Here is a 26,714-nt window from a genome sequence, read left to right as displayed (position 1 = left end):
GAGTGAACAATGGGGTGTGAGGAGTAGGGAGACACCAATTAGCATCGTTCTCCTGTAAGGTCCTCCGCTGACACCTGATGTTCTCCCATACAATCAATAGGTAAAGTTTCAAAAGCCACTTGTATGTAAACCAGGTTCTCTGAAAGCTGTGTTCTTCTAAGTCTAATCTTAAGACACATAGGCTCTTACAAGTGAATTTCAAAACCCAGCCAGGCAAAGAACTGGTCTCGCAACAGTAAGAGGATCTCGCTACAGTATTTTTTAAAAATTTTTTTAATTGAATTTCAAATACTTTTGAATTTGGGCTCCATTTTCATGCTGTATAAAGAGGATAAATATTTGGTTTGCATAGTTTATTTTTCTGTTCAAAACCCATTACCGCTATAGCAGAAATTGGTGCTATACCACTAATAAAAACAGTAAACTCATTTTTTCCCTTATTCTTACCCTGAAAAGATTCAAAAGTATCCATGAAATCTAGGTTTGGCTGGAGGGGGATAAGTCCTGGCTGAATCATGTCAGCATTTCCTAAGTGTGCTGGAAAAACCAAAAGAGAGATTGGTTAATTTTGCAGCATACATGCCACTTCAGTTTATTACAATGTAGATATGGGTTGCTCAAAGAAAGCCTGGCACTTTGCTGGAACATAAGAACACAAGAATGGCCCTATTGGGTCCAGACCAAAGGTCCATCTAGCCCAGTATCCTGTCTTCCAACAGTGGCCAGGTGCCCCAGAGGGAATGAACGAAACAGGTAATCAAGTGATCCATCCCGTCACTCATTCCCAGCTTCTGGCAAACAGAGGCTAAGTACACCATTCCTGCCCATCCTAACAGCCATTGATGGACCTATCCTCCATGAATTTATCTAGTTCTTTTTTGTACCCTGTTATGGTCTTGGCCTTCACAACATCCTCTGTCAAGGAGTTCCACAGGTTGACTGTGCATTGTGTGAAAAAATTCTTCCTTTTATTTGTTTTAAACCTGCTGCTTATTAATTTCATTTGGTGACCCCTAGTTCTTGTGTTATGAGAAGTAGTACACAACACTTCTTTATCTACTTTCTCTACACCAGTCATGATTTTATAGATCTCAATCATATCTCCCCTTAGCCATCTCTTTTCCGAGCTGAAAAGTCCCAGTCTTATTCATCTTTCCTCATATGGAAGCCGTTCCATACCCCTAATAATTTTTGTTGCCATTTTCTGAACCTTTTCCAATTCCAATATATCTTTTTTGAGATGGGGCAACCACATCTGCACACAGTATTTAAGATGTGGGCCTACCATGGATTTATAGAGAGGCAACATGATATTTTCTGTCCTATTATCTATCCCTTTCTTAATTATTCCCAGCATTCTGTTTGCTTTTTTGACTGCCACTGCACACTGAGTGGATGTTTTCAGAGAACTATCCACAATGTCTGAGAGATCTCTTTCTTGAGTGATAACAGCTAATTTAGACCCCATCATTTTATATGTATAGTTGGGATTATGCCATTTTGTTGCCCATTCACCTAGTTTTGAGAGATCCTTTTGTAGCTCTTCGCAGTCTGCCTGGGTCTTAACTATCTTTAGTAATTTTGTATCATCTGCAAATTTTGCCACCTCACTGTTCACCCCTTTTTCCAGATCATTTATGAATATGTTGAATAGGACTGGTCCCCTGGGGGACACCATTTACCTCTCTCCATTCTGATAATGGACCATTTATACCTACCCTTTGTTTCCTATCTTTTAATCAGTTACCAATCCATGAGAGCACCTTCCCTCTTATCCTGTGGCAGCTTACTTTGCATAAGAGCCTTTGGTGAGGGACCTTGTCATAGAATCATAGAATCATAGAATATCAGGGTTGGAAGGGACCCCAGAAGGTCATCTAGTCCAACCCCCTGCTCGAAGCAGGACCAATTCCCAGTTAAATCATCCCAGCCAGGGCTTTGTCAAGCCTGACCTTAAAAACCTCTAAGGAAGGAGATTCTACCACCTCCCTAGGTAACGCATTCCAGTGTTTCACCACCCTCTTAGTGAAAAAGTTTTTCCTAATATCCAATCTAAACCTCCCCCACTGCAACTTGAGACCATTACTCCTCGTTCTGTCATCTGCTACCATTGAGAACAGTCTAGAGCCATCCTCTTTGGAACCCCCTTTCAGGTAGTTGAAAGCAGCTATCAAATCCCCCCTCATTCTTCTCTTCTGCAGGCTAAACAATCCCAGCTCCCTCAGCCTCTCCTCATAAGTCATGTGTTCCAGTCCCCTAATCATTTTTGTTGCCCTTCGCTGGACTCTCTCCAATTTATCCACATCCTTCTTGAAGTGTGGGGCCCAAAACTGGACACAGTACTCCAGATGAGGCCTCACCAATGTCGAATAGAGGGGAACAATCACGTCCCTTGATCTGCTCGCTATGCCCCTACTTATACAGCCCAAAATGCCATTGGCCTTCTTGGCAACAAGGGCACACTGCTGACTCATATCCAGCTTCTCGTCCACTGTCACCCCTAGGTCCTTTTCCGCAGAACTGCTGCCTAGCCATTCGGTCCCTAGTCTGTAGCTGTGCATTGGGTTCTTCCGTCCTAAGTGCAGGACCCTGCACTTATCCTTATTGAACCTCATCAGATTTCTTTTGGCCCAATCCTCCAATTTGTCTAGGTCCTTCTGTATCCTATCCCTCCCCTCCAGCGTAGGGGACATATGATTCTATGTCAAAGGCTTTCTGAAAATCTAAGTATACTATATCCGTTGGATCCCCTTGGTCCACATGCTTATGGACCCCCTCAAAGAATTCTAGTTGATTGGTGAGGCTTGATTTCCCTGTACTACAACCATGTTGACTCTTCCTCAACAAATTATGTTCATCTATGTGTCTGATAATATTGTTCTTTATTATAGTTTCAACCAGTTTGCTCGGTACTGAAGTCAGGCTTACAGGCCTGTAATTGCCAGGATCACCTTTGGAGCCCTTTTTAAAAATTGGCGTCACATTAGCTATCCTTCAGTCATCTGGTACAGAAGCTGATTTAAATGAAAGGGTTACAGACTACAGTTAGTTGTTCTGCAATTTCACATTTGAGTTCCTCCAGAACTCTTGGTCCTGGTGACTTATTGCTCTTTAATTTATCAATTTGTTCCAAAACCTCCTCTAGTGATACCTCAATCTGGGACAGTTCCTCAGATCTGTCACTTAAAAAGAATGGCTCAGGTTTGGAAATCTCTCTCACATCCTCAGCCGTGAAGACCGATGCAAAGAATTCATTTAGTTTCTCCGCAATGACCTTATTGTCCTGCTTGATCGTCCAGTGGCCCCACTGGTTGTTTAGCAGGCTTCCTGCTTCTGATGTATTTAAAAAAAAATTTGCTATTATTTTTTGAGTCTTTAGCTAACTGTTCCTCATATTCTTTTTTGGCCTTCCTAATTGTATTTTTACACTTCATTTGCTAGTGTTTATGCTCCTTTCTATTTTCCTCACTAGGATTTAACTTCCACTTTTTAAAGGATGCCTTTTTGCCTCTCACTGCGTCTTTTACTTTGTTGTTTAGCCATGGTGGCTCTTTTTTGGTTCTCTTCCTATGTTTTTTAATTTGGGGTATACATCTAAGTTAAGCCTCTATTATGATGTCTTTAAAAAGTTTCCATGCAGCTTGCAGAGATTGCACTTTTGGCACTGTACCCTTTAATTTCTGTTTAACTAACCTCCTCATTTTTGTGTAGTGAGTATAAACCTCAGGGCTGGATTCTGTAAGCACTCTGCACACACAACTCCTGCTGAGGCAGTTCAGTGATTAGGTCCCACAGAGTGCAACCCTGAGTTTTGGCTACAAGACTTTGAGCTGAGTTCTGTTGGGAAGAGGAACCTTCATCTAATGAAAAGAAAGAGGGTCATTTTTACATTATTACATTAAAAAAAGGAAAATAAGATTTAATGTAAATGATAATGGCCTCATAAACGATAATGCTTTCTAGTGCATGTCATGGGTAGATTTCTTAGTACCAGAAGGTATACCAGTAATTAGGTGTAATGAGATAAAAAGAAAGAAAGAAAATTTAGGCCGAATATCTGAATAGGATTTCTGATCCCTTAAACAATTATTTTTTAAACTTTTAAGTTTGGCACTACTGTTAAACTGATCCAATGTATTTCCCTGGTCTCTGTGTACTTGTAAGTGAAAGATGGAGCCAACTTCTCAACCAGAAAAATGAAAAAGTAAGTCTGGAAGAGAAGTGAAGCAACAAGCCTCAAGTCTCCTCTCACTGCAAAATCAACACAGCCAAAAGCAAACACACACCTATCTCTCTGGGATTTGGCCAGGCAATCAGCTGATGTGAAGAAAGCGTAGAGAACAGGGTGTCAGTGAACTCAGACATAAGCATGTCTGCATCCAGAAAGGAATCTTCCTCCATAGGGACCGGGGTTTCTCTGCCATATCTACTCTGATGCCAGAGAACCACGTCATCATCCTGACAAAGAGGAAAGAAAAATAAGCCTGGTTATATGAAGCTGCCAGTCACATGCAGTTATTATGGCACCAAACAGACAAAGCTAATTATTTTTCACATTTTAATAAAGAGGAACATTCTACAGAAGTCATCAAAATGCATCAGATCAACTTGTTAGCATTCTGCCTCCAGTCACATGGAACAGAGCAACAGTCAATCTAGTCTGGTATTCTACCCTCTGCCACATCAGCTCAGACCAACAGTTCATCTACTCTGGCTACTTTTATATACCAAACAGACCGATGGTTCATCTAGAGTGGCATCCCATTTCTGCGTGTACCAGAATAGGCCACTTGTATATCTAGTCCAATATCTTGCCTCCAGCAATGTCACAAACCAGATGTTTTGGAAGTTAGCATAAAACCTCTGTGAAATATATCATTGCACAACACTAGACTCTGTGGGGAAATATCTTCCCAATTCCAGCTGATGATTAGAACTGCATAAAACCAAAGTGGCTTTGGAAATACTTTTTAATTTTTTTGGGTATAAGTGGGATTTTGCATCCAGAATTTCACTGATTTTTGGGTTTGAATGAACCCTAACAAACACAAAGCAAAACTCAATTGAAACTGGTGAAGTTTCCAGTCAGAACCATGACATCCTGAGGTTTGTCTAAATCTTAGCCAGGTTTGCTGAATGGTTTGTGAACCTGGGGATTGTTCTGGGCATATAATGAAGAATGAATCCAGGCTGGGTTTACATTTAGTTACAGAAGGTCTGAAATGCTCTCTTTGGCATAAACTGATCACCAAGAAGGCTCCATCACACGACTGTTTTTTGTCCCAGGTATTTGAAACACAGATGCTTTTATACATCTCAACATCTAGCCCCCCCCCCCCTTTTTTTTTTTTTTGAAGCTTACCAAACTACTTGGCTATAATAGCACAGAAAAAGGACTCAATTGGTTCTGCTATGTATTTTTCTACTTGTAGCACACACATCCTTTCCCGATTCCACAAGGCAGGCTATGTTGCCAGTTATAACTCAATAACAAGCTGTCATGTGACTAACTGCAAAGAGGTGGCCCTGATTGGCCAGCTGGCCTGCACACTCTCATTTCTTATGCCATAGCACTCTAGACCAAGACTTCCACCCAATCTGATTTAAGCTGGGGAAAGCTGTACTGCTCTCTATTATACAATTTATTCTACGCAAAATAAGGTGCCCCCTCTTCATAATAAACATTAAAGCTAAGTGTGTGGCTTTAGGTTTTAATCACTGCAAGCTGTCATGCTAGTACACCTTTGCTACTTATCACAACTTCAATACACAGAGATGCTGCTACTGCCTCCACAAAAATTACTTACCCGCACCAAGCTTGAAAGGTCTTCCTCTTTGTGTTTCTGTAACTGCAGAGAAAGAATATTTTAAAAAGTAAAATTAGCGCCTGTGCTTCCCAAAGGACCTGTTTCTGCAACCCCCTACTCGTGTGATTAGTCCTTACTCACGCAAGTCATTTTCTAGCCCCCATCGGACCAATCATGAGTAGAGACTATTCACAGGACATGGGGTTGCCGGACTGGACCCAGTATATCAATTTATTCTTATGATGTATCAGCGGAGCCAATGTTTATACTGGTATAACTAAATTTCCAACATTTTTGCATGGGTTAGGAAAAGTTACATCCGAAGTCCAACTATTAAATCAAAAAGCAATTATTCCAGTCAAAATACTTTCACAGCTGCAAACAAACAGACCCTTTTCTTGAAGTATGTTCTCCACTTGTGATATTCCCTGATGACTATTTCGATTCTTCGTTTCCAATATTTCCCTTCTGTTGCAATGGCCTGACAACAAACAAAATACATGAGGAAATATACACAAACATTAAATAGTCACACACAGTTTTCAGGCAGACTGAAGCCATAAGGTGAGTACATTAATTCTGTTTGACCCCATAACCCAGCTGACACAATGTGCTTAAATCCAGCTACTGTAGAGCAACCCAGGATCCATTTAATCTTCCCCACATATAATAAAAAGTGATGATGTTCGATAATAGTACCAATATGTCATTACTTGGATCACCTGTAACCAATTGCAAAGACAGTATAGTACAAAAGGAAAAATAAAAGTTATGTTTCAGAAACTGTTTTTAAGACACTATTCATGTTAACACAGTCATGCAAAAGCATAATGAAAATTCATCAGCCAAGATACAAAATCTATAGGCTTACCTGTCACCATGACAACTATGAAATAAAATGTACTCACTGGAAAACAAAAACAAAAAACAAACTCCTCGCCTGGAGTGAGTGGGAAAATAGGCAAGTATCAACATACACATACATCCAACGACTGTGAAGGAATGACACAAAACAATAAAAGCCAAGTAACAAAGCTCTGGGAGAAACGTCACTCTTCAAGCCATATGTAGTGCAGTGGTACCCCAGCGACAACAATGGGATCAGAATGTGGGGCTTTAACATGCCACAAGTACTGTAAAACCAAGGACAACAGGGCAAGTTCACAAGAACTGAGGTAGACTTAACTCCACCTAGTCTGATTGGATTGTGCCTCAACCTAAAGGGTTAGCCTAACTTTGCTTTTCAAAAATTTCAGATACTAGGAAGTTTCATGTATGCTTTTGAAGCCCATTTCTGCTGCTGCTTCTGCTCTGTAGGTTCAACAGAGGGTTTATGCATTTTGAGTCCAATCTAAGGTTACGCAGTACATGAGAGAACCAAAAACTTTGATATGTCCTGGGCCTCACAGGACAGCAGCCAGAGGGCTGCAAATAGTTTGCATATAATAAAATACAATAAAAGAAAAGGAAAATGCACAGACCTACTGCACTCAGTTGTGGTTACAGTTTACAAGACAGGGTTAGAAATTGCTTGTTAGTTTGTATTCAGGTGAGCAAAGAAAATTAAAAAACGATGTTGAAAAAGCTTTTATAAAGCCACCCAGCTTGATCCTACAGGGTAGTCTGCCCTCACCTCCCACTGACTTCTGCAACCTCCAGAAATGGGCTCTTTGAGAGGAAAAGTAAAACAGGCTCTGAGGTGTAGGAATCATGGGCTCTTCAGGCTGCACCTTTGTGCCTTAGATTTGTCAAACTGGAGGGCAGTCATGGGCTGCATAGTAGGACTCCAGGGACTGTTAAGTCACCCTTGGGCTGCACCTTGATCTTTCCTATACAGGTAGATTTATAACATCTGGCTCAACAGCAGCCATATAGTACACATGTTGATATTTTTCACTATGGAGAGGACACCAAAGCAGAGCCTTCACATCTAAACGGAGGTAGGAGAGATAGAGAGATAATCAAATCCACAGCTCAAGTTTTACATACTTCAGGCCGCCGATGTTCCTCTACATCAATAGAGCCATCTAGTGGAGTCACAAAATGGCACACTGGGTTCTTGCGTTTCTCCAGGTCTGAAACAGAAATGAAAATGACAGTTGGGTACACACATGCTATTCAGGGATCCCTTCTCCACCTCGGAGGCAGGATTTTAACAAGGTTTTTCTCAGAGTCCCCTCCAACACACTACTGGGGAATAGGCCATTTCAGACTGCACCTGACTTCAAGTGGTTCAATGCCCCGAAGCAGTGTTGAACACCATGGGGATGGTTTGGTCATGGGGTGGAAGTTCAGGACTGTCCTCTACAGGGATTTAGGCCACCAGCAGATTGCTTGGGTTTCTCCATCATAACGGGGCTTGTGATTTCATCTCCTGTCCATTCAGGCCCTTATATGCATGGCCAGATGCAAGGCCAGATTCAAACATTTTGTGGTTGCATGCAATCACGTTTACCATAAAAGCAACTTACACTGCATATACCATGCCCTCCAGATGGCATTGTTGAGACGAATTTTATCCCTCCACTGAAGTTTTAAACCTTTAAAATTCTTCCATTTTGGTGAAACCAACTTCCCACTGAAATAAAAAAAACCCAAACAAACAAAAAAAATCAGTGATTTTTTTAAAAAGCAAATATAGTAGCTAATAAAAGTGCCAGGCTGACAGTTCTGGAGACTACAGTGAAATGAAGCTCAGGCAATGATAGAGCAAGCTTCTGCCATGCACCACCCTAACAACATACCTCCCTCCTGGCCTAAAGGTCTAGAGGTGATAGGGAAGTTCTGTCTTCAAGGCTCTTCTAGTCCTTTATCTCTCTGCTACTAGTTCTGGGGATGTGTTTTGTGATGTGGATACCCGTCACTCTGGAATTTCACTGGGACCACAACTCATTTCACCCAAACACACTTTTCTTACCTACTACAGTTCCTCTGAACCCAAATACATCACCTCCCACCAACCCCAGGAATGAGACCACCCAAAGTCATGTCTAAAACCTGGCACTTAGCAGGCTTTTGGTTTTGTCTATCTTGGATGTTGAGGGGCTGTACTGAGACAGTACACATTCATACTTGCAGCTCCAGATCACCTTCTAGGACAACAACATTCAAAAGACAACACGACAATATTAACTCTACTCTACCCCAGCAGAGTTGTCGCCCTTAAACTTTGCAATGCTGCATTTAATAAACTAGATCTAGTTACAAAAGCAAAAAGTTTAGTGACAACCACAGTACTATCAAAGGTGGGATGCCCATAAAAAAAAGCAGCTCATATGTGAAGGGTTTTCTTGGAAATGAGAAAGGATAGAGAAACAGAGACACTGATAATGCTTAGCACTGTTATAAACACTTAATAAATGTTAGCTACCTAACACTCAGAACACCTCTATGCAGTATTAGCCTCATATTACAGGTGGAGCAGACAAGGTTAGACACACTTTTATCTAGTCAGTTTCAAGCCAACATTTTTTCACGGTTTTATAGTCACACATTTTCCTGTTTTTAAGTGTTTCCTGTCCCCTATTGTTGTGCGTTGTCAGAGCTGGGACTACAACTCAGGAATGCCCAATTCCCAGTCCTGTACCTGTCCATCCCCATCCCCTCAGTTATTTTTAATGAAGCCAAGTAGTACCATATATGAGCAAACCTATATGGGGCTTAGAGTAAGAATTTCCCAATGGCCACTGCAATACAGAAGCTCAGAAAGCTCCACACCTGCCAAAGGAAGACATTAAATCACTGCTGTTTTGGGTTATTAAGCTCGCCTTTGTTTCTCTTTTTAGGGCTTCATCTGACATTATCAGCCAGGTAATCTCATGACTCCTACAGTGGCAATCAAACAGATACCAGATCTCAGCTAAGCTGTCAGGGAAGGAACAGCCAACCAGCCACCTTTCAATTCTGGCTTCTATTGTATGCTGCCAGTTGTATCTATATTTTAACCGTTAGGTTCTATGCTAGCATATAAAGGTTTTTCTCCGCTTCCTATCTTCATTTTTTAAAAAAACCTGTCTAGTGTTTTGTACTATACATGCAATGAACCAGGTGCAGAGACCAGATAACAAGTGCACTAAAAGGATTAAGTTGATTCCATAGTTAGAGAACTGCATGGTCATTGCACTTAACAGTTCCCAAGTGACCCCATATGTTGTACTCTGAACCCTCCATATTTGAAAATGAGCAAGTTTACTATAGTTTTGTTTATGCTAAAATTCCCTGAACCTGATGCAGGCTTTGAGATTTGGGGAGGTTACTTTTAAACAACAGAAACCACAAATACATTTATTTCAGCAAATAAAACAAAGCTGATTTCCACGAGGTACTCAAGGCTCTCTGAGTTGAGTTCAGATTTTAGAAACATTCCAAGGGTAGTTATATGAGTTTCAGGGATTAGCAAATAATGAAGATGAATGCGATTGTATATGGAGACCTTTCCTGTTCTATGATAATACAGTATATATTTTACTCAGACTCTTAACCTATTTTATTTATCTAAGGTTCTTATATGGCATCTATTGCTATATTACCTGAGCGCCCCCATAGTATCTTTACTTTATTCTCCACTGAATTCTACAGTAAATCCTTGCTGCCATGCTCAGCTTTTGCTGAGACACATGAATCTCTGCAGATCTACTATGCTTAATGCTTAAGACGACATTTCTTCAGCACCATCACTGGAAGCAACAAGCATGGCACCCATCAATTGCTGTTTCCTTGCCATTCTCAGAAATGGGGTGTGCTAAGAGATACATTTCAATGCTACAGGAACTTTATGACTGACAGAGGAGCCTGCAAATTAAGAATTATCCCATATCACATTGGGGAAGTGCTGCAAAATCCATTCCTGGTGCCACCAAGTTCTGGGTTTAGAGCAGACAGAGGCAACCCATCCATTTTAGGATCTCCTCTGTTTGTTTAGTGTCCTCCTTTCTATCTTTTCACAGTCTCATCAATTTTAGTATGAGCCTTTGCTCTGTGGCACCTGCTGTGTGCAACAGCTTCCCCCATATCTCTTCACTTCATCAAGTCTTCATTTCCTTTCAAATCTCAGATGAAAACATACCTTTTTTCCTCTTCCTTGTGTCTCAATTTTCTCTCTCTTCACTATTCTAACACATCACTCTCCTGTAATCCTTGACTTTGCCAGAGTCCCTACAAAATAAGTCGGACTAGAAAATATGCCTATCCAATATCAATCTCTAGAGTAACATGGATTTTCAAGAGACAATGGTTGCATAGTTTAATAAACTAAATCCTAACTGGCAGAACTCTCTTATTTAACTTATCGGTACCCAAAATAAGTCTAATCGCTAATAAAAAGTCACAAGGACACATGCATTTTTGCAGACAATCCAATATAACTATAATGTATTTCTTGTATCCAGTTTAAATCTTCTTCAAAGAGTGATTTAAGACTAGAATTAAGATAGAAAATGTTAACTAATTTATGTAATTTACATTTTATTTACTGTATTTTTATAAGTGCATTAAAGTCCAGTCAAAGACGAAAGAGATTAATAATTCATCCTCCTTTTAGGACAATGATTATTATTATTTCTAGTTCTTTCAGTGCATTCCATGGGAGCAAAGTTCAAGTCCAGTGTTAGGTCATAAGTGAAATGAGTTTGATAACCTCAGTTTCATACAGCAGACAGGAATCACCATGAAGATGTCAACTATATTTACAACCTGATCCAAACCCCCATAAAGTAAATGGAAAGGCTCCATTTACTTCTGGGGAGATTGGATGAGGCCTCTAATGATCATTTCAGCCTAACTGGTCATCTCTATTCTGGAACACTAAAGGAGAGAGTGGTTTCACCAACTCAAGACATAGTGTTTGAGAGCAGTTCCCTAACTGTAACTGACCTTTGGATTTTGAAAACCCAAAAAAACCCCAAAAAGGAGTTTCTGCTCCTGCTGGCCTATTAACCTTCAAGAACACTAATATTCTCGAAGCAAATAAATGTAACAAACAAATGCAGATAAACTTGCCTACTGATTACACAGTCAAAACATGAACTTCAGTGGAAGATGCCGAAGGCCTTCAGGAATTCAACAGTCACTGGTTCAATTCCATGTGAGAACTTTTCCCAAACAGGGAATAAGCAAAGTTTCCAAAAATGGGAGAAGAGACCTGGATGAAATCTACTGCAACACAAACTGCAACAGTCACCAGAACAGTGACTGACACACTGGACAGCAAATGGCTTGAGTCTATGAAGGTGTTGCTACTTCTAGAAGAAAAACTGATCAGGTACCAATTGAGATGACAAGAGTAAAAAAAGATTTTCAGGAAAGATACACATAATCTCTCCTTAATGTTTTGTAGTTCTTAGTCCCTGATAAAAGAGCAAACTGTGCTATGGGGTCTCGGTGGTTCAGAGGCATGATGATGGTAGAATATGGAACTTTTAACCTCTTGATCCCGATATTAAATCCACCCCAGGTCAGGAGTTACTGATGTGAAATAAATTCAATGGTTTTAATTCAGTATGTAGTGGACAAGTGTTCACATAACAAAATCAAATCACAGAACCATAGAAATGTAGGGAAGGAAGGGACCTCGAGAAGTCATCTAGTCCAGCCCACAGCTCTGTGGCAGGACCAAGTAAACCGAGATCATCCCTGACACGTTTGTCCAACTTGTTTTTAAAAGCTTTCAACGACAAGGATTCCACGAGCTCCCTTGGAAGACTATTCCAGTGCTTAACGACCCTTATAGTTAGAAAGTTTTTCCTAATATCTAACCTAACTCACCCCTGCTGCAGATTAAGCCCAACACTTCTTGTCTTACCTCCAGTGGACCTGGAGAACAACTGATCCCCATCCTCTTTATAGCAGCCCTTAACGTCCTGGAACACTTATCAGGTACTCCCGTCAGCCTTCTTTTCTCACGACTACACATGCCCAGTTCTTTTTTAACCTTTCCTCAAAGATAGGGTTTTCTAAAACTTTTATCATTTTTGTTGCTGTTCTCTGCACTCTCTCCAATTTGTCCACATCTTTCCTAAATTGTGCCCAGAATTGGACACGGTACTCCAACTGGGGCCTCACTAGTACCGAGTATAGCGGGACAACTACCTCCTGTGTCTTACATGCAACACTCCTATTAATACAACCCAGAATCATGCTAGTCTTTTTTGCAGATGCATCACGTTGTTGACTCATACTCAGTTTGTGGTCCACTATAATCCCCAGATCCTTTTCAGCAGTACTACCAGCGAGACAGTTATTCCCCATTTTGTAGTTGTGCATTTTCTTTTTTCTTCCTAAGTGAAGTACTTTGCACTTGTCTTTATTGAATTCCATCCTGTTGAATTCAGACCAAATGTCCAATTTGTCATGGTCATTTTGAATTTTAAATCTGTCCTCCCAAGTGCTTGCTAGCCCTTCCAGCTTGGTGTCATCTGCAAATTTTATAAGCATACTCTCCACTCCATTATCCAAGTCATTAATGAAAATATTGACTACTCCTGGACTCAGGACTGCCCCTTGTGGGACTCCACTAGAGACGCCCACCCAATTTGGCAGCAACCCATGCCACAACAGATCCCTTTTTGGCCATCAAGATTGAATTGCCATCTGACCCTGTGATGCTGTCTAATTAAAATATAATCATGCAAATCATGATTGCTACCACTGCTATATAATTGCAACAGTGAACTCACGCAATTCTGAAAGCCAAAAACTGTCTCCAGTTTTTTTTTTAAAAAATTCAATATAAAATAGGATATTTTTTCCCCAGACAACTAAGCATTCCCCAAACGCTGCAGTTTTGTGCTAGTACATGAGAAACAGATGTTCACTGTCCAATCTGGAAACACAAAATGTAAACAGTGTCTTTTAAATGCAGACAGATATATTAGATTCTTAAAATGTTTTAGCTTTCTAAGAGGCGATTAGTAACAGATAAAAAAATAGGTTTTCTTCCTAAACAGATTTTTTACTGTGTTCCCTTAATTAGTTCTTTTCCTCTGAGGATCTCACCACTTCATAAGGGATTTTGTTTTATATTCACAGAATCCATAATAAAATGTTTTTAAAACAGAAGGAGATATTTGCACTGCGTTCTACATTTTTGGCTGCACTCCCATGACTAAGTACTAATGATGTAGAGGGAGCAGGGATTTAATCATTCTACTCATAATCCAAGTTTCTGTCTGGCCTGAAAATCACTAATCACCAGCCTATGAGTCAGATAATGCTTTACCTTCATCTCTAGAAGTGATTTTTTTATGCTCTAATACCTTGTCTCTAACACAATACTATTAGGGAGAGTATACAGGATTTGCCCCCCCGCTGCTTACATACTCATCAAAAAACTAAGAAGAGTGCTGAAGGGATGCTGTTCATATCTAAAATTGAAGTTAATAAATGACCCAACAGAATATTTCAGTGAAACTTGGCTTAGGAGGAGACAATGCAAATGGTTTGATTTACTTCAGTACAATTTTGGGGAATGTGATACAGCAGCTGATGCAAGCAACGGTGTATGCAACTTTTAAATTAATCAAATAATCACAAGTAGAATTTTCCTTATACACAACTTTGACACTTCAAACAGTGTCTAATGTGTTTTCTCAGCCCTTATCTGCCTCATGATACTGTGAAAATAGCAATTTCCCATTTTAGTTAATTATTTTTCATTACATCTTTGAGTCCTCTCTGTTGTCTCATGTTGTGGGAAGAATATATATTACTCTAGCTTGCTCTAAATGCCTACTGAAAAGCTTCCCTCTTGTCTTAAAGAAAATAAATACATCCTCTACTTCATGACTTGCAATTGGTGCTGAAGAAGGAACTCTAGTGCCTCCAGTGCAATTTCACTTTCACAATCATCAACAACTGAAGTTACAAAGGGAAAAAAAATCCCCTCTGGTGGGAACCATGTTGTTCTCAGCTGCGATGCCCAGTACAGCTTGGACAGCTGCAGTGAAGATAACAGGGATCTCTCTCTCTGCGCAGCAGCTGGTAACCTGTGAGATGCTTGAGCTAACTGCACTCTGTTTTAACCATGAGGAGATTAGGAGCAGGACGTTTTTAATGAGAGATCTTCAAATCCAGACCTTGCTTCCTCATTCGTCTAAACAAAGTTCAATCATCTGAGATTGAACAGAGAATAGAGAATGATTCAATCATTCTCTGTTAATCATCTGAGAATTCTGAAAGCCATCTACTGCTGAGTTTTATGTTAAAGAAAGTGCTGATGGTTTATAGTGGGACCAGGGGAAATGGGTTGGGTGGACAAAGACAGGTTACATTTATCAGTTTCTAAAATTCTGAACTGTTTTTTATACTGTGCATTTGTCTAGAGCCTGTAATAATTCATATATTATAAACTGAATTTAAAATAAATTAGGCATTGCTGAAGTTAGGTGGATGAATGGAGTAAACAAATTGGAGCACTTAGTGCAGAATAACTCAGTCCAGTTACATGTACAAGATAAGAAAAAGCCTGCATTCCAATGACACACCTTGAAAGTGCTTTGCAAACCATCAATCCTCACACCAGCCTCTCTAAAGTAAGGAACTTTAGTCATCTACATTTTACAAATGAGGTAGCACAGAGAGGTGAAATTACACATTCAAAGGGTCTGTCAGTGGCATAGTCAGGAATGGAACCCAGATCCCCTGACTTTCAGTTCTGTCTTTTAAACTGGAAGCCCTTGCTCCTTTACACAGTTGGGATCGATCCTGCTTTGAGCAGGGGATAGATGACCTCCTAAGGTCTCTTCCAACCCTATTCTTCTATGATTCTATGAAAATAACTGAAATTAATCTGAAGGTAGAAAGCAAATGCTCCTATTGGAGTTCTCCAGTTCAGGAAAAAAGTTGTTTTCTCCATTTGCATTCATGTTGCATCAGTCCTTACATCTATCCTAGGTGGAATTTAAGCATAAATCTCTGGGCACTGAAGCTCAGATTCTACAGCATTGACCCAACTTCTCAAATAAGATGCAATGAAAAGTAGCTACGGCTTGTAAAACCCACTTTTCAAGCCACATGTATCTTGCTGGTAATAGCAGCAGGAGAGTGAGTTTGTGTGTGTATGGGGGTGGGGGGGATGTGAGAAAACCTGGATTTGTGCTGGAAATGGCCCACCTTAATTATCATGCACATTGTAGGGAGAATGGTCACTTTGGATGAGCTATTACCAGCAGGATAGTGAGTTTGTGTGTGTGGTTTTTGGGAGGGGGGTGAGGGGGTGAGAGAACCTGGATTTGTGCAGGAAATGGCCCAACTTGATTATCATGCACATTGTGTAAAGAGTTGTCACTTTGGATGGGCTATCACCAGCAAGAGAGTGAATTTGTGGGGGGGGGGGGTGGAGGGTGAGAAAACCTGGATTTGTGCTGGAAATGGCCCAACCTGATGATCACTTTAGATAAGCTATTACCAGCAGGACAGTGGGGTGGGAGGAGGTATTGTTTCATATTCTCTGTGTATATATAAAGTCTGCTGCAGTTTCCACGGTATGCATCCGATGAAGTGAGCTGTAGCTCACGAAAGCTCATGCTCAAATAAATTGGTTAGTCTCTAAGGTGCCACAAGTACTCCTTTTCACTTTAGATAAGCTATTACCAACAGGAGAGTGGGTTTGTGTGTGGCGGGGGGGGGGGGGGGGACGACCTGGATTTGTGCTGGAAATGGCCCAACTTGATTATCATACACATTGTAAGGAGAAAGAAACCTGTCATTGTAAGGAGAGCGATCACTTTAGATAAGCTATTACCAGCAGGGGAGTGGGGTGGGGGGAGAGAAAACCTTTTGTAGTGGTAAACACCAATTTTTTCATGCTTTGTGTGTATAAAAAGATCTTCTATACTTTCCACAGTATGCATCCGATGAAGTGAGCTGTAGCTCACGAAAGCTTATGCTCAAATAAATTGGTTCGTCTCTAAGGTGCCACAAGTACTCCTTTTCTTTTTGCTTTGTGAAACTTTCTTGAGTGATCCCCTCCTCTGCTTGTTCATTTATAGCATTGTCTCTGAGTTAGACTGCAAAGACCTTTAGAGAAGGATATTTTCTTTGCAGGTTTTTGTAATAAGATGTCCAATATTAAATAAAAAAATTTCTATTGCTTTAATTTAAAATAAGCTAAACAGATGATATTTTTTCCTGTGACAAAAGGAAAGATCTTTTTGGCTTCCACACAGGATTCACGAGAATGGTTTTGGTTTGTTTTTAATCTCTTTGTTTTGATGGGGGCTGGGCATTATCACCTTAGCTCTCTAGGAGCCAAAAACTAACAATACTTCCTCAAACAAAGGCTCATTCAAAGGATCAGATTACAAGAACATTCACATATTGTGTGCCAGAATGAAGAGTCAGGCAAGTGGAACAAAAACATTCCTGCATCATGTGGATAGGAATTATGATTTCTCTACTCGGTACAGGATTCACATGAAGGCAACACTCTCACACAGATTCATGTTTACTATCCACAATAACTAGACAAAAAGAAAAGGTGGTGCTTGTGGCACCTTAGAGACTAACCAATTTATTTGAGCATAAGCTTTCGTGAGCTACAGCTCACTTCATCGGACGCAAGTACTCCTTTTCTTTTTGCGAATACAGACTAACACGGCTGCTACTCTGAAACCTGAATAACTAGACAGCTAATCCTAGCCACAATTTTCAAAGAAAGCACTGGGGTCGCCCTTTTCTTGATGCTACTCTGTCCATCATCTCATCTGAAAACTTCCTCTGGGAAAGCAGGTTCCAAAACAAGGGAGGATGTTAACATTACCTATATTCCATAAAACAACACATGAATCCTTGCGCTGATGCTAAATTCAGCATACTGTTCAACAACCATCTATCCTGCTGTGCAGCACATCCCCTTTGAAAGCAATACTTTGATTTTCGAGAGAGAGATTCCTGAAAAGATAGACATCTTTTTCCCAACCTGTCTCTCATAAAAAACTGAGGTGCAAAATCAGCATTCAAAGTATTCTATTGCTAGGTTGCAATAGTAGTACCCTGTCAAACATGTATGGTTTTCTGAACCAACAGCTCATAATTCTATTCAGTCACTTCTTATCCCACTACCTGAGGAAATGCATCTCCCCAGTGTACTCGACAAATAAGCTGGAGAGCGAAGATAAAGTAGTGACTTTACAAAACTAGCAAAAAGCCCAGTCCTGTACTTGCCTGAGTAAAAGTCTGCAGGATCTGGGATTTTGCTCTCATAAGAACTACATCTACAGTAAGTGCTTTGCAGGTATAGCTATATTACCAAAGCGTTCCTAGTGGGGTTACAATTTATACTGCTGGTATAGTTTATTCCAGCCCCCCCGCCCACCCATAATTCACTCATTTTTTTTCAGGCTTACAACAGTCAGAAAGCTGGAAAAGCCTCCTAAGCATCTGAGAGAAGTGCTGTCTAATGATTAGATCAGGAGGTTGGTTGTTGGGCTCCTACCTCTGCCACTGGTTCCCTGTGACTGGGATAAACGGAGGTGAAGAGAGGGTAGGACAGAGGTTTGTCCATTAATAAAATGGAGATGATCAAGTTTACCAATCTCATGGGAATCTTCTGAGACTTAAATAATTAAAGTTTGTAAAGGGCTGTCAGATGCTCACAAGAAAGCAGCTACAGGACAATAATATCTTGCCATTATATACAACTTTTTAGATCTCAAAGCATTTTACAGTGTATAAGTACCAACCATCCTCATTTTATAGATACCTAAACCGAGGTACAGAGGGGAAAAAACAGCCTGCACAAGGCCACACATCCTGTGTCAGAGCTTGGAACAGCACCCAAGCCTGCTGACTCCCAGTCCCATGCCACGTTCGCTGGATAGGACCCTGTTCTACAAACATAATTACATGTTTGAAAGGAAGCAATGTTTATTCAAGTTTTAAATCAAGTTTTAAGAGTGAAATATTACTAAGGGAAAACCAGAGTTTGCTTTAGCAAAAACAGGCTTTTTAAGACTACACATTCTGTGGCTCTTTCTAAACTTCCCTACCACACAGGAGTGCTGGGAAGCTTACCTAATGTTTGTGAAATGCTTTAATAGACTCAGTCTGAATATGCTAGAGGAAAGGTAAAGTATTAAACACCAAGACAATCTTTCCTGGTACAAACATTTACCCCAATACATGCATCTTTATACCTTCATTTGGCTAATCAAACACTAGAATAGACCTAGTTTAACTTTTCTCCCAGCTGGCCACAGAAGTGTATCCAAAATAGAGCCATCAACTATATATTTTGCAACCAGACATATATTTTTGAATATTTCCTCCCTATCTCAATAAAGATACCACACCTAGTTTTTATATAATGTTTCCAGGATCTAAGAGAAACTAGCCAAACATTGTGCTGCAGAAAATATTAAACCCACATGGAGTTTTCCTCAGAGCACCCCATTCCTGTAATTGTGGTCAATAACCAGAGACACGTCAAAAGATAAAACCTAATTTTTGGACCAGAGTGTAAGAAATTAAACTCTTACAAGAAATACAAGTCTTTCTATTAATATTTGAAAATAAACTCCAATGGAAATTATTTTGTTAGAACAAACCCAAACATTGCAGCCTTGTGCTTGAACAGAAGACCCAGAAAGGGAAATTAACTAGAAAGCTCACTAGAAACAAATGTGAAACTGGCCAGTCTATTTTCAGGATCCAAGGTGAAACCTAAAAAAGTAAACAAACAGCATAAATAGTGAAAAGTATGTTAGATTTTTTTAAATGTTCAATGTTAATAACCTAATGTGTCTCTTTAGGGTAGGCGCTGTGTTTTACAGGTTTTGAATACACGTAACACAGTGGGCCTTGATCCTGATTGGGATCTCTGAGCACTACTGCAAAATATTAAATTATACACAAAAAACTAAACTAAAAATATTAAGATTGCAAGTCAAGCACTCAGAATTTAGGAAATGCCAGAATTAAGATTGCTGTGCAGCCTTAATTTGCCCCCCTTGCATGTATGCATTGTGGTAGTCTTTAATTACACAATCACTGGTTTTTCCCACAGGACCCTTCTCATTCATTGCATAAAATGGATGGTACTTACTTAAATTACCAGCTATTCAATATTTAGCTTTCTCCTCATTGTTATGTGTGGCTTTAGGCCTTAATTACTGCACATTGTTCAAACCCTGCTCTGAAGACAGAATTATTAATTTCCTCCTGTGCTTTTCTATGGCACTCATCACAAGAGTATCTGAGCGCTTCACAAATATTAAATTTATTTTCCCAATACCTCTGTGAGATGAGGGCTCATTACTCTTCCATTTTACTGATGGGGAACGGAGGCACAGTGAGATTAAAGTCAAAAGTTTCACCTGTTTGGGTGCCAAACTTCAGATGCTTAGAACCTGATTTTCAGACTACTTAGCATGATATAGCATTTTTATGTGCAAAGTACAGCTCCACCCGACTTCAGTTGCAGCTGAGAGTACTCAGCACTTTGGCAAATGAAACCCCAGGGTCTCAAGTTGGGCACCCAGAAAATGAAGCACCCATAATTAGTGATCATCTGTGAAAAATCTGGTTCAAGTGACTTGACTAGAAACACACAACTCCTCCTTGGGACAGGCTGGGATAGAATCCAGTTCTCCAGGACAGCATTCAACTGCCTTAACAATGAAACCATCTTTTCTTTTCATGCATTCCCCTGCCTCATTCACTACACACCTTCCAACTTCTGCAACAAATGAGACTGGGGTCCTACAGACAACAGCCTCCTTTACAACACAACCTGATTCATCCCCAGAGCAGGTCCATCCTGTGTACTGAATGAGGGATTTTTGGAAAAATTAGCATGCAATCATGTTATTAGATTACCATAACGCATATCCACAAGGGGGCCAAATTAAGGTTGTAGAGGCAAACTTAATTCAGGCATTTCCTAACTTTGGAGTTCTTGACTTAGAACCTTAATAATGTTCTTTTAATATAATTTGTGTGTAGTTTTTTGAGTTTGTATAAAATAACTAAAAAAACAAATTCCATCATGTGGCATCATACTAATAAACACATGCGTCATCAGCAGGGTAAAAACCTTCAGATCTACCGCACAGACCTCTTCCACTTGAGCTAATGGAGTAACTGATAGCAGTAAGCAGACTGTCATCTTTTATATGCACCAGCAGGAGAGAAGGATGGGACACTTTGCCGGTGAGTTTCTCAGATGTCTGCTGACAGCAGAGGAATGGAGCGACTCATGAACCTAGGGTTCCATTCCAGGCTCTCGAGGGGACTATCCTCTAGTGGGCACAGACTCTTCTGCCCATTCCTCCCAAACATGACCTGTTCTGCCCTGCCCCTTCCAACCTGTCCTTGTCCCAGTCCTGCCTCTTCCCCACCCCTAGTTCCTTGTACCCATCCCATTCTCCTCACCTAGCCAGTCCCAGTCTCCATTCCTTAGACTTCTCATCCCAATCTCTTTACCTAGCAAATCTTAGCTTCACTCCTCTCAACTCCCCTTCCCCGTACTGCCTGCAGTCCCAGTCCCCCCCCCCCCCACTGCTTCCTCACCCAACCTGTTTTCCACCCTTAGCCTCTAGTCTCCCTTACCTCCTAGCCAGGCTTCCTATCCCCAATCACTCCGTGTCCCAATCTCGCTCCCCAGGCTCCTTGTCCAATAGCAGTGTACCCTGGCTCCTTATTCCAGTTCTCTCCTTGCAGTCTGGCTCCTCATCAGGTCTCCCCTACCTACTCACTTCCTTCCCTACACCTCATTGCAGTCCCAATCTCTTCTCCCACTCACTGACCCCCCAGTTCCCAGTCCAAGACGCCTTGCCCATCCCAAGCTCCTGTTTCTCCACCCCTGCCCCTCCACCACCAGTCCCCAGTTCCAGTCTCCCCCTCCCCTAAGGCTTCTTGTCCTAATCTCCTTCTCCTCCCTCACCCCCAGCTCAGGCTTTTGTCCCCTCTGCATTACAATCAGGCAGCTTCCTCCTCCACACTGTCTGGGCCTGAGAAGGGACAGGAAAGCACAGGACAGTCTCACTGTTCTCAGTTCAGGTGCCAATTCCTGCTCAGCTCCAGGGTGGAGCATGCCCAGTGTGGCTGGAGTCTTTGGGAAATTTAGCTGTTAAAATCTAAGACTCTAGTGAGCATTTACGAACTGCAATTTTTCCAAGGCTTATAACGTAGCCAAATTTGAGCTGATTTTCTTGGGGTTGGCAAAAGGCACACCCCTGATACAAAGGCACCCTTCTGACAAATTTTGGGCACCTGCTCCACAGCCTGGGGGTGTTAGACCTTTTGAAAGAAAAGGTCACAAGAATTTTTTAACATGGGCAAAACAATGTGTTTTCCCCTAGCCTCATTCCTGGAAACAGCTGAACCATTCTGGTTGAAACTGTCAAAAATGTTATATAAAAAATATTTCAGCCTTATACAGAGACAGAAAATTTCAGCCTGAAGGGCTAAAGTTTGGCAGAGTTATAAGTAAGTGAAAACAGAGCCTTATAATAGGTAGTACTATCAACCCTGCCTAGAATAATTAATAATAATATGTAACATTAGGTGTGGAAATTAGGTTTCTTTTCATATGATTTTTTTTAACCTGACACTGTGGCTTATGTGTCCCATGTTTTATATGACTCACCCTTTTAACAAAGAGGCACGTTATTTTTGTATGTAAAGCAGTAGGAGACCAGCTAACAGCATGCCAGACAGCTGCTCTCAGCACTGCGTTTTGCAAATGACTGCAGTTTGAGGCCACATAATTGGAAGTCAATCTGCCTGAGATGTGAAGCCCTACCCCACCCCCTACCGAGATCCCCTTCTTTCTAGTGCTAGAACTGCACTCCAGGTTAGCCTGGGTCAGTCCAGAGTCACTGCTCTGATGTGCCCTAGGACCAGAATGGGAAGGAAGAGAGAATCCAGTCTCTCACACTGGTGACCTGAATCATTTTTGTAAATGTCTCCTACTCAACCCATTCCTGACACGAGTTGGCACGCCTCTCTGACAGTGAGAAGTGCTACATTCTGTCTTCTTACATTATACCTGCAATTCCAATTAACTATAGTTTTCCCTTTATTTCCTGTCCTACATTACAGTGTAATGTTGATATTAAGCAATTACTCTCTCTCTCTCTCACACCCCTCTGTGGTTGCAGTTCAGCTGGGTGAAGCAATCCCTAAATGTGGTTTTTGTATCACTATGCAATACACTTTGGAAAGGGAGGTGGGGATCCAGACACACACTTGCCATCCTTTAAGACTTTAAAATAACCCAAATCTAAACAACCTGGTAACATTATAATCAAGGATTCTGCATTTAGTTTGTTGTCCAATAAAGGGCGCATTTTTGTATTTGGTTTTGGTTCCCCAGTCCTCACTTGGGTAAAGCACCTGCTATATACAAAATTCCCAAACAAAACAAAACCAAAAGATCACATCAAAGTAGGATTAAAGTTGAAAGTATGTACCAGTAGCTTAAAGGGATGTTGTCATTATCCCCAAAGTATTATAAACTCAGGAATTTCAGATTTAGAGTTACACTTAAAAGAAAGGTATAATTTAGACACCCAAAAGAATCTTAATTCTATTCAGTAATGACAACATGTAATACATATTTTAATCATAATAATATGGTTTAGTGTTGAGGTCTCAGATTAGCTGTAGCTGATTTTTAAAAGATTTTTTTTTTCATATTTTCCCCCTCAAAGCATAAGTACAAGGCAGAGTTAAAGTTATTTGGATGCCTTAACTGTACATTTTTACTTTAACACATTTGATTTCGTTTAAGTGTATCCTTAGCTCTGAATTTTCTGTGTTCATAATTACATCCCTGCAATTATTTTTTAGTCTTAGGGCATGGCTACACTTGCTGATGTAGAGCGCTTTGAGTTAAAGCAGCCTTCGGAGAGCGCAGTCGGGAAAGCGCTGCAGTCTGTCCACACTGACAGCTTCAAGCACGCTGGTGTGGCCACATTTGCGGCGCTTGCAGCGGCACTGGGATTGGTGCTTTATGGGCAGCTATCCCAGCGTGCAACGTGCTTTTCCAATGGGGGTGGGGTGGAGTGTGACATGGAGTGTGTTGTGTGTATGTGGGGGTAAGAGAGAGTGGGTTTTTGGGGGGCTGAGAGCATGTCAGCATGCTGTCTTGCAAGTTCAGACAGCAGCAGACCCCCTCTCCCCCCCCGCCTCTCTCACACACAGCATTCCACATTAATGGTTGCTTTGTCTCAGAGCGGATAAGCAGACAGCTGTCAGAAACGGAGCTTTCAAAGGGCATATCGGCATTCCTGCAGTGATTCAAAAACAATGACAAGAGTGACCACTTGAGTTAAGGGGATTATGGGACGTTTCTGGAGGCTGATCAGAGCGCAGTAATGCAACACCTCGTTCACACTGGCGCCGCAGCGCTCCAGCGGGGCGCAGCAAACGTTATTCCACTCACCGAGGTGGAGTACCAGCAGTGCCACAACCGTGGAGTCGGAGCGCACTACGTGCCTTGCCAGTGTGGACGGGGTAGTGAGCTAGCGCGTCCGGGATTCCTTCATTGCGCTGTAGCTCGCAAGTGTAGCCAAGCCCTAAGTTATTGACATATGCTATCCACTATAACTATCTTAACAGATTTTTGTCTCAATTTCCATTTCGGGAGAATATGCCATATTTTTCACAACAGTGGTTAAATCCTGCTTTAATGAAACTCAACCCTAACACTAATTGTGACTTCATAACACTTTACTGGTCACACCAGCAACTTCAATTTGAAGCTCTGCTAGGGTGAGGGTGGGGAAGAAAGGAGGGGATACACACTGGGATTTTCCCTGCTGCATCACCATCACAAGCTTTATTTTTTCCCTCTGGCCACCCCCTCTTTAAATACAGCCACCATAATCCCAGCACCCTTTCTTCCCTTCTCCATCCTTTCTTTTCACCTCATATGCACTCCCTGCAGCTCACACAAGATTAGAAGTGTTTTTAAGTGAAACAAAAGAAAATTCTATATGGCTAATAAAACTGCAGCTGGTTTAATGTCAGCCCTAGGATCAGTATTATCAAGGTATCTTTCTCAAAAGCAGCTTTGGGAATGGCAGGAGGCTTTCTGTTGATATATTTCATGTTTTGAAGAGTAATAGAAGGATCAGAATTCTGCCTTCGTATACATATTAATGGCCTTTAAAAACACTAAATGTCTCTAAATTCTCTAAAAAAACCAAAATAACCCATACCAATACAAAGCATTTTTAACCACCATCTCTACTAACTATGAAGAACTAAGTGCTATTTACCATGCTCAACAGGCTGAGAAATCTGAAACCAGCTTTTAAGTCACAGAGGATAATATAACATTTGCAACATGGCAAGCCTAAAAATATACTGTGAGCCTACAGGGATCTCGTTCTAAAAGTGGCTTCAGTGTTTTAAAAAGAACATTAAGAGATTCTCCTCACCTCTCCCCTGCTAAACAAAGGTTTTGTAGCATGTCTGCAATCCAAACTATGAAAGACTCTGAGGCTTCATCGGAAAACCTAACTTTGTAATGCTTTAATAAAAACGACAAAACTGAACAAATGGGAGGCAAAAAGGTGTAAGTTAACCACAGATGTAGTAATGTTAATACAAATTACCAGCAAAAAATTTAGAAGCCTCAATGTAGTCCAGAGGTAACAAATAAAACTGGAATGAACAAAAAGGAAATCTGTTTTAAAATGGACTCCACTATGCCATACACATCCCATAGTAAAAGTCTCCCTTTAGAATAGCTTTATAGGAGGTTTGGATGGGTAACAGGAAAACAAACTTTCACCCCTAATTCACCATCTTAAATAAAGCTCAGGTTGATGGCTGCCAAAAGTCATCCTCATCTGAAGGCTCCGTAGTTGTCCCTTTCTGAGAATAATCGGGAATGTATCTATCCAACTCTTAGCATACAAATGATAATGACACAGAAATCACCACCATAATCACCAATGTACATGGCAGAGGGGCATTGCTGGCACATGATGGCATATATCACATTGGTGGATGTGCAGGTGAACGAGCCTCTGCCACCAATGTGATATATGCCATCATGTGCCAGCAATGCCCCTCTGCCATGTACATTGGTCAAACTGGACAGTCTCTACATAAAAGAATAAATGGACACAAATCAGATGTCAAGAATTATAACATTCATAAACCAGTCGGAGAACACTTCAATCTCTCTGGTCACGCAATCACAGACATGAAGGTCGCTATCTTAAAACAAAAAACTTCAAATCCAGACTCCAGCGAGAAACTGCTGAATTGGAATTCATTTGCAAATTGGATACTATTAATTTAGGCTTAAATAGAGACTGGGAGTGGCTAAGTCATTATGCAAGGTAGCCTATTTCCTCTTGTTTTTTCCTACCCCCCCCCCCCCCAAGATGTTCTGGTTTAACTTGGATTTAAACTTGGAGAGTGGTCACTTTGGATGAGCTATTACCAGCAGGATAGTGAGTTTGTGTGTGTGGTTTTTGGGAGGGGGGTGAGGGGGTGAGAGAACCTGGATTTGTGCAGGAAATGGCCCAACTTGATTATCATGCACATTGTGTAAAGAGTTGTCACTTTGGATGGGCTATCACCAGCAGGAGAGTGAATTTGTGTGGGGGGGTGGAGGGTGAGAAAACCTGGATTTGTGCTGGAAATGGCCCACCTGATGATCACTTTAGATAAGCTATTACCAGCTGGACAGTGGGGTGGGAGGAGGTATTGTTTCATATTCTCTGTGTATATATAAAGTCTGCTGCAGTTTCCACGGCATGCATCCGATGAAGTGAGCTGTAGCTCACGAAAGCTCATGCTCAAATAAATTGGTTAGTCTCTAAGGTGCCACAAGTACTCCTTTTCCTTTTGCGAATACAGACTAACATGGCTGTTACTCTGAAACCTGTCTCTTGTGTTGTCAGCCAAGGATTGAACAGGCCATGGATTCCTTCAGTTCCTGGCTGAGAT

At 41.0% G+C, this 26,714-nt stretch overlaps 1 protein-coding gene across 1 annotated transcript in view; it reads right to left on the bottom strand.

Moving 5' to 3' along the window:
- The window catches only part of MLXIP (MLX interacting protein), a gene marked incomplete at its 5' end in the record, with an annotated part of 77,608 nt that overhangs the window by 24,647 nt on the left and 26,247 nt on the right, over positions 1-26,714 (bottom strand). The window contains 6 exons of the mRNA XM_084649241.1: positions 448-537; positions 4,287-4,458; positions 5,808-5,849; positions 6,199-6,288; positions 7,797-7,882; positions 8,279-8,385. Of these exons, the coding sequence (XP_084505367.1) occupies positions 448-537; positions 4,287-4,458; positions 5,808-5,849; positions 6,199-6,288; positions 7,797-7,882; positions 8,279-8,385 (587 nt within the window). The remainder of the gene's footprint in view (positions 1-447; positions 538-4,286; positions 4,459-5,807; positions 5,850-6,198; positions 6,289-7,796; positions 7,883-8,278; positions 8,386-26,714) is intronic.

The sequence above is a fragment of the Lepidochelys olivacea genome (assembly GCF_965140295.1).
Source record: "Lepidochelys olivacea isolate rLepOli2 genome assembly, chromosome: 15".
Classification (NCBI taxonomy): domain Eukaryota; kingdom Metazoa; phylum Chordata; order Testudines; family Cheloniidae; genus Lepidochelys; species Lepidochelys olivacea.
This window is presented reverse-complemented; position numbering and strand designations above follow the sequence as displayed.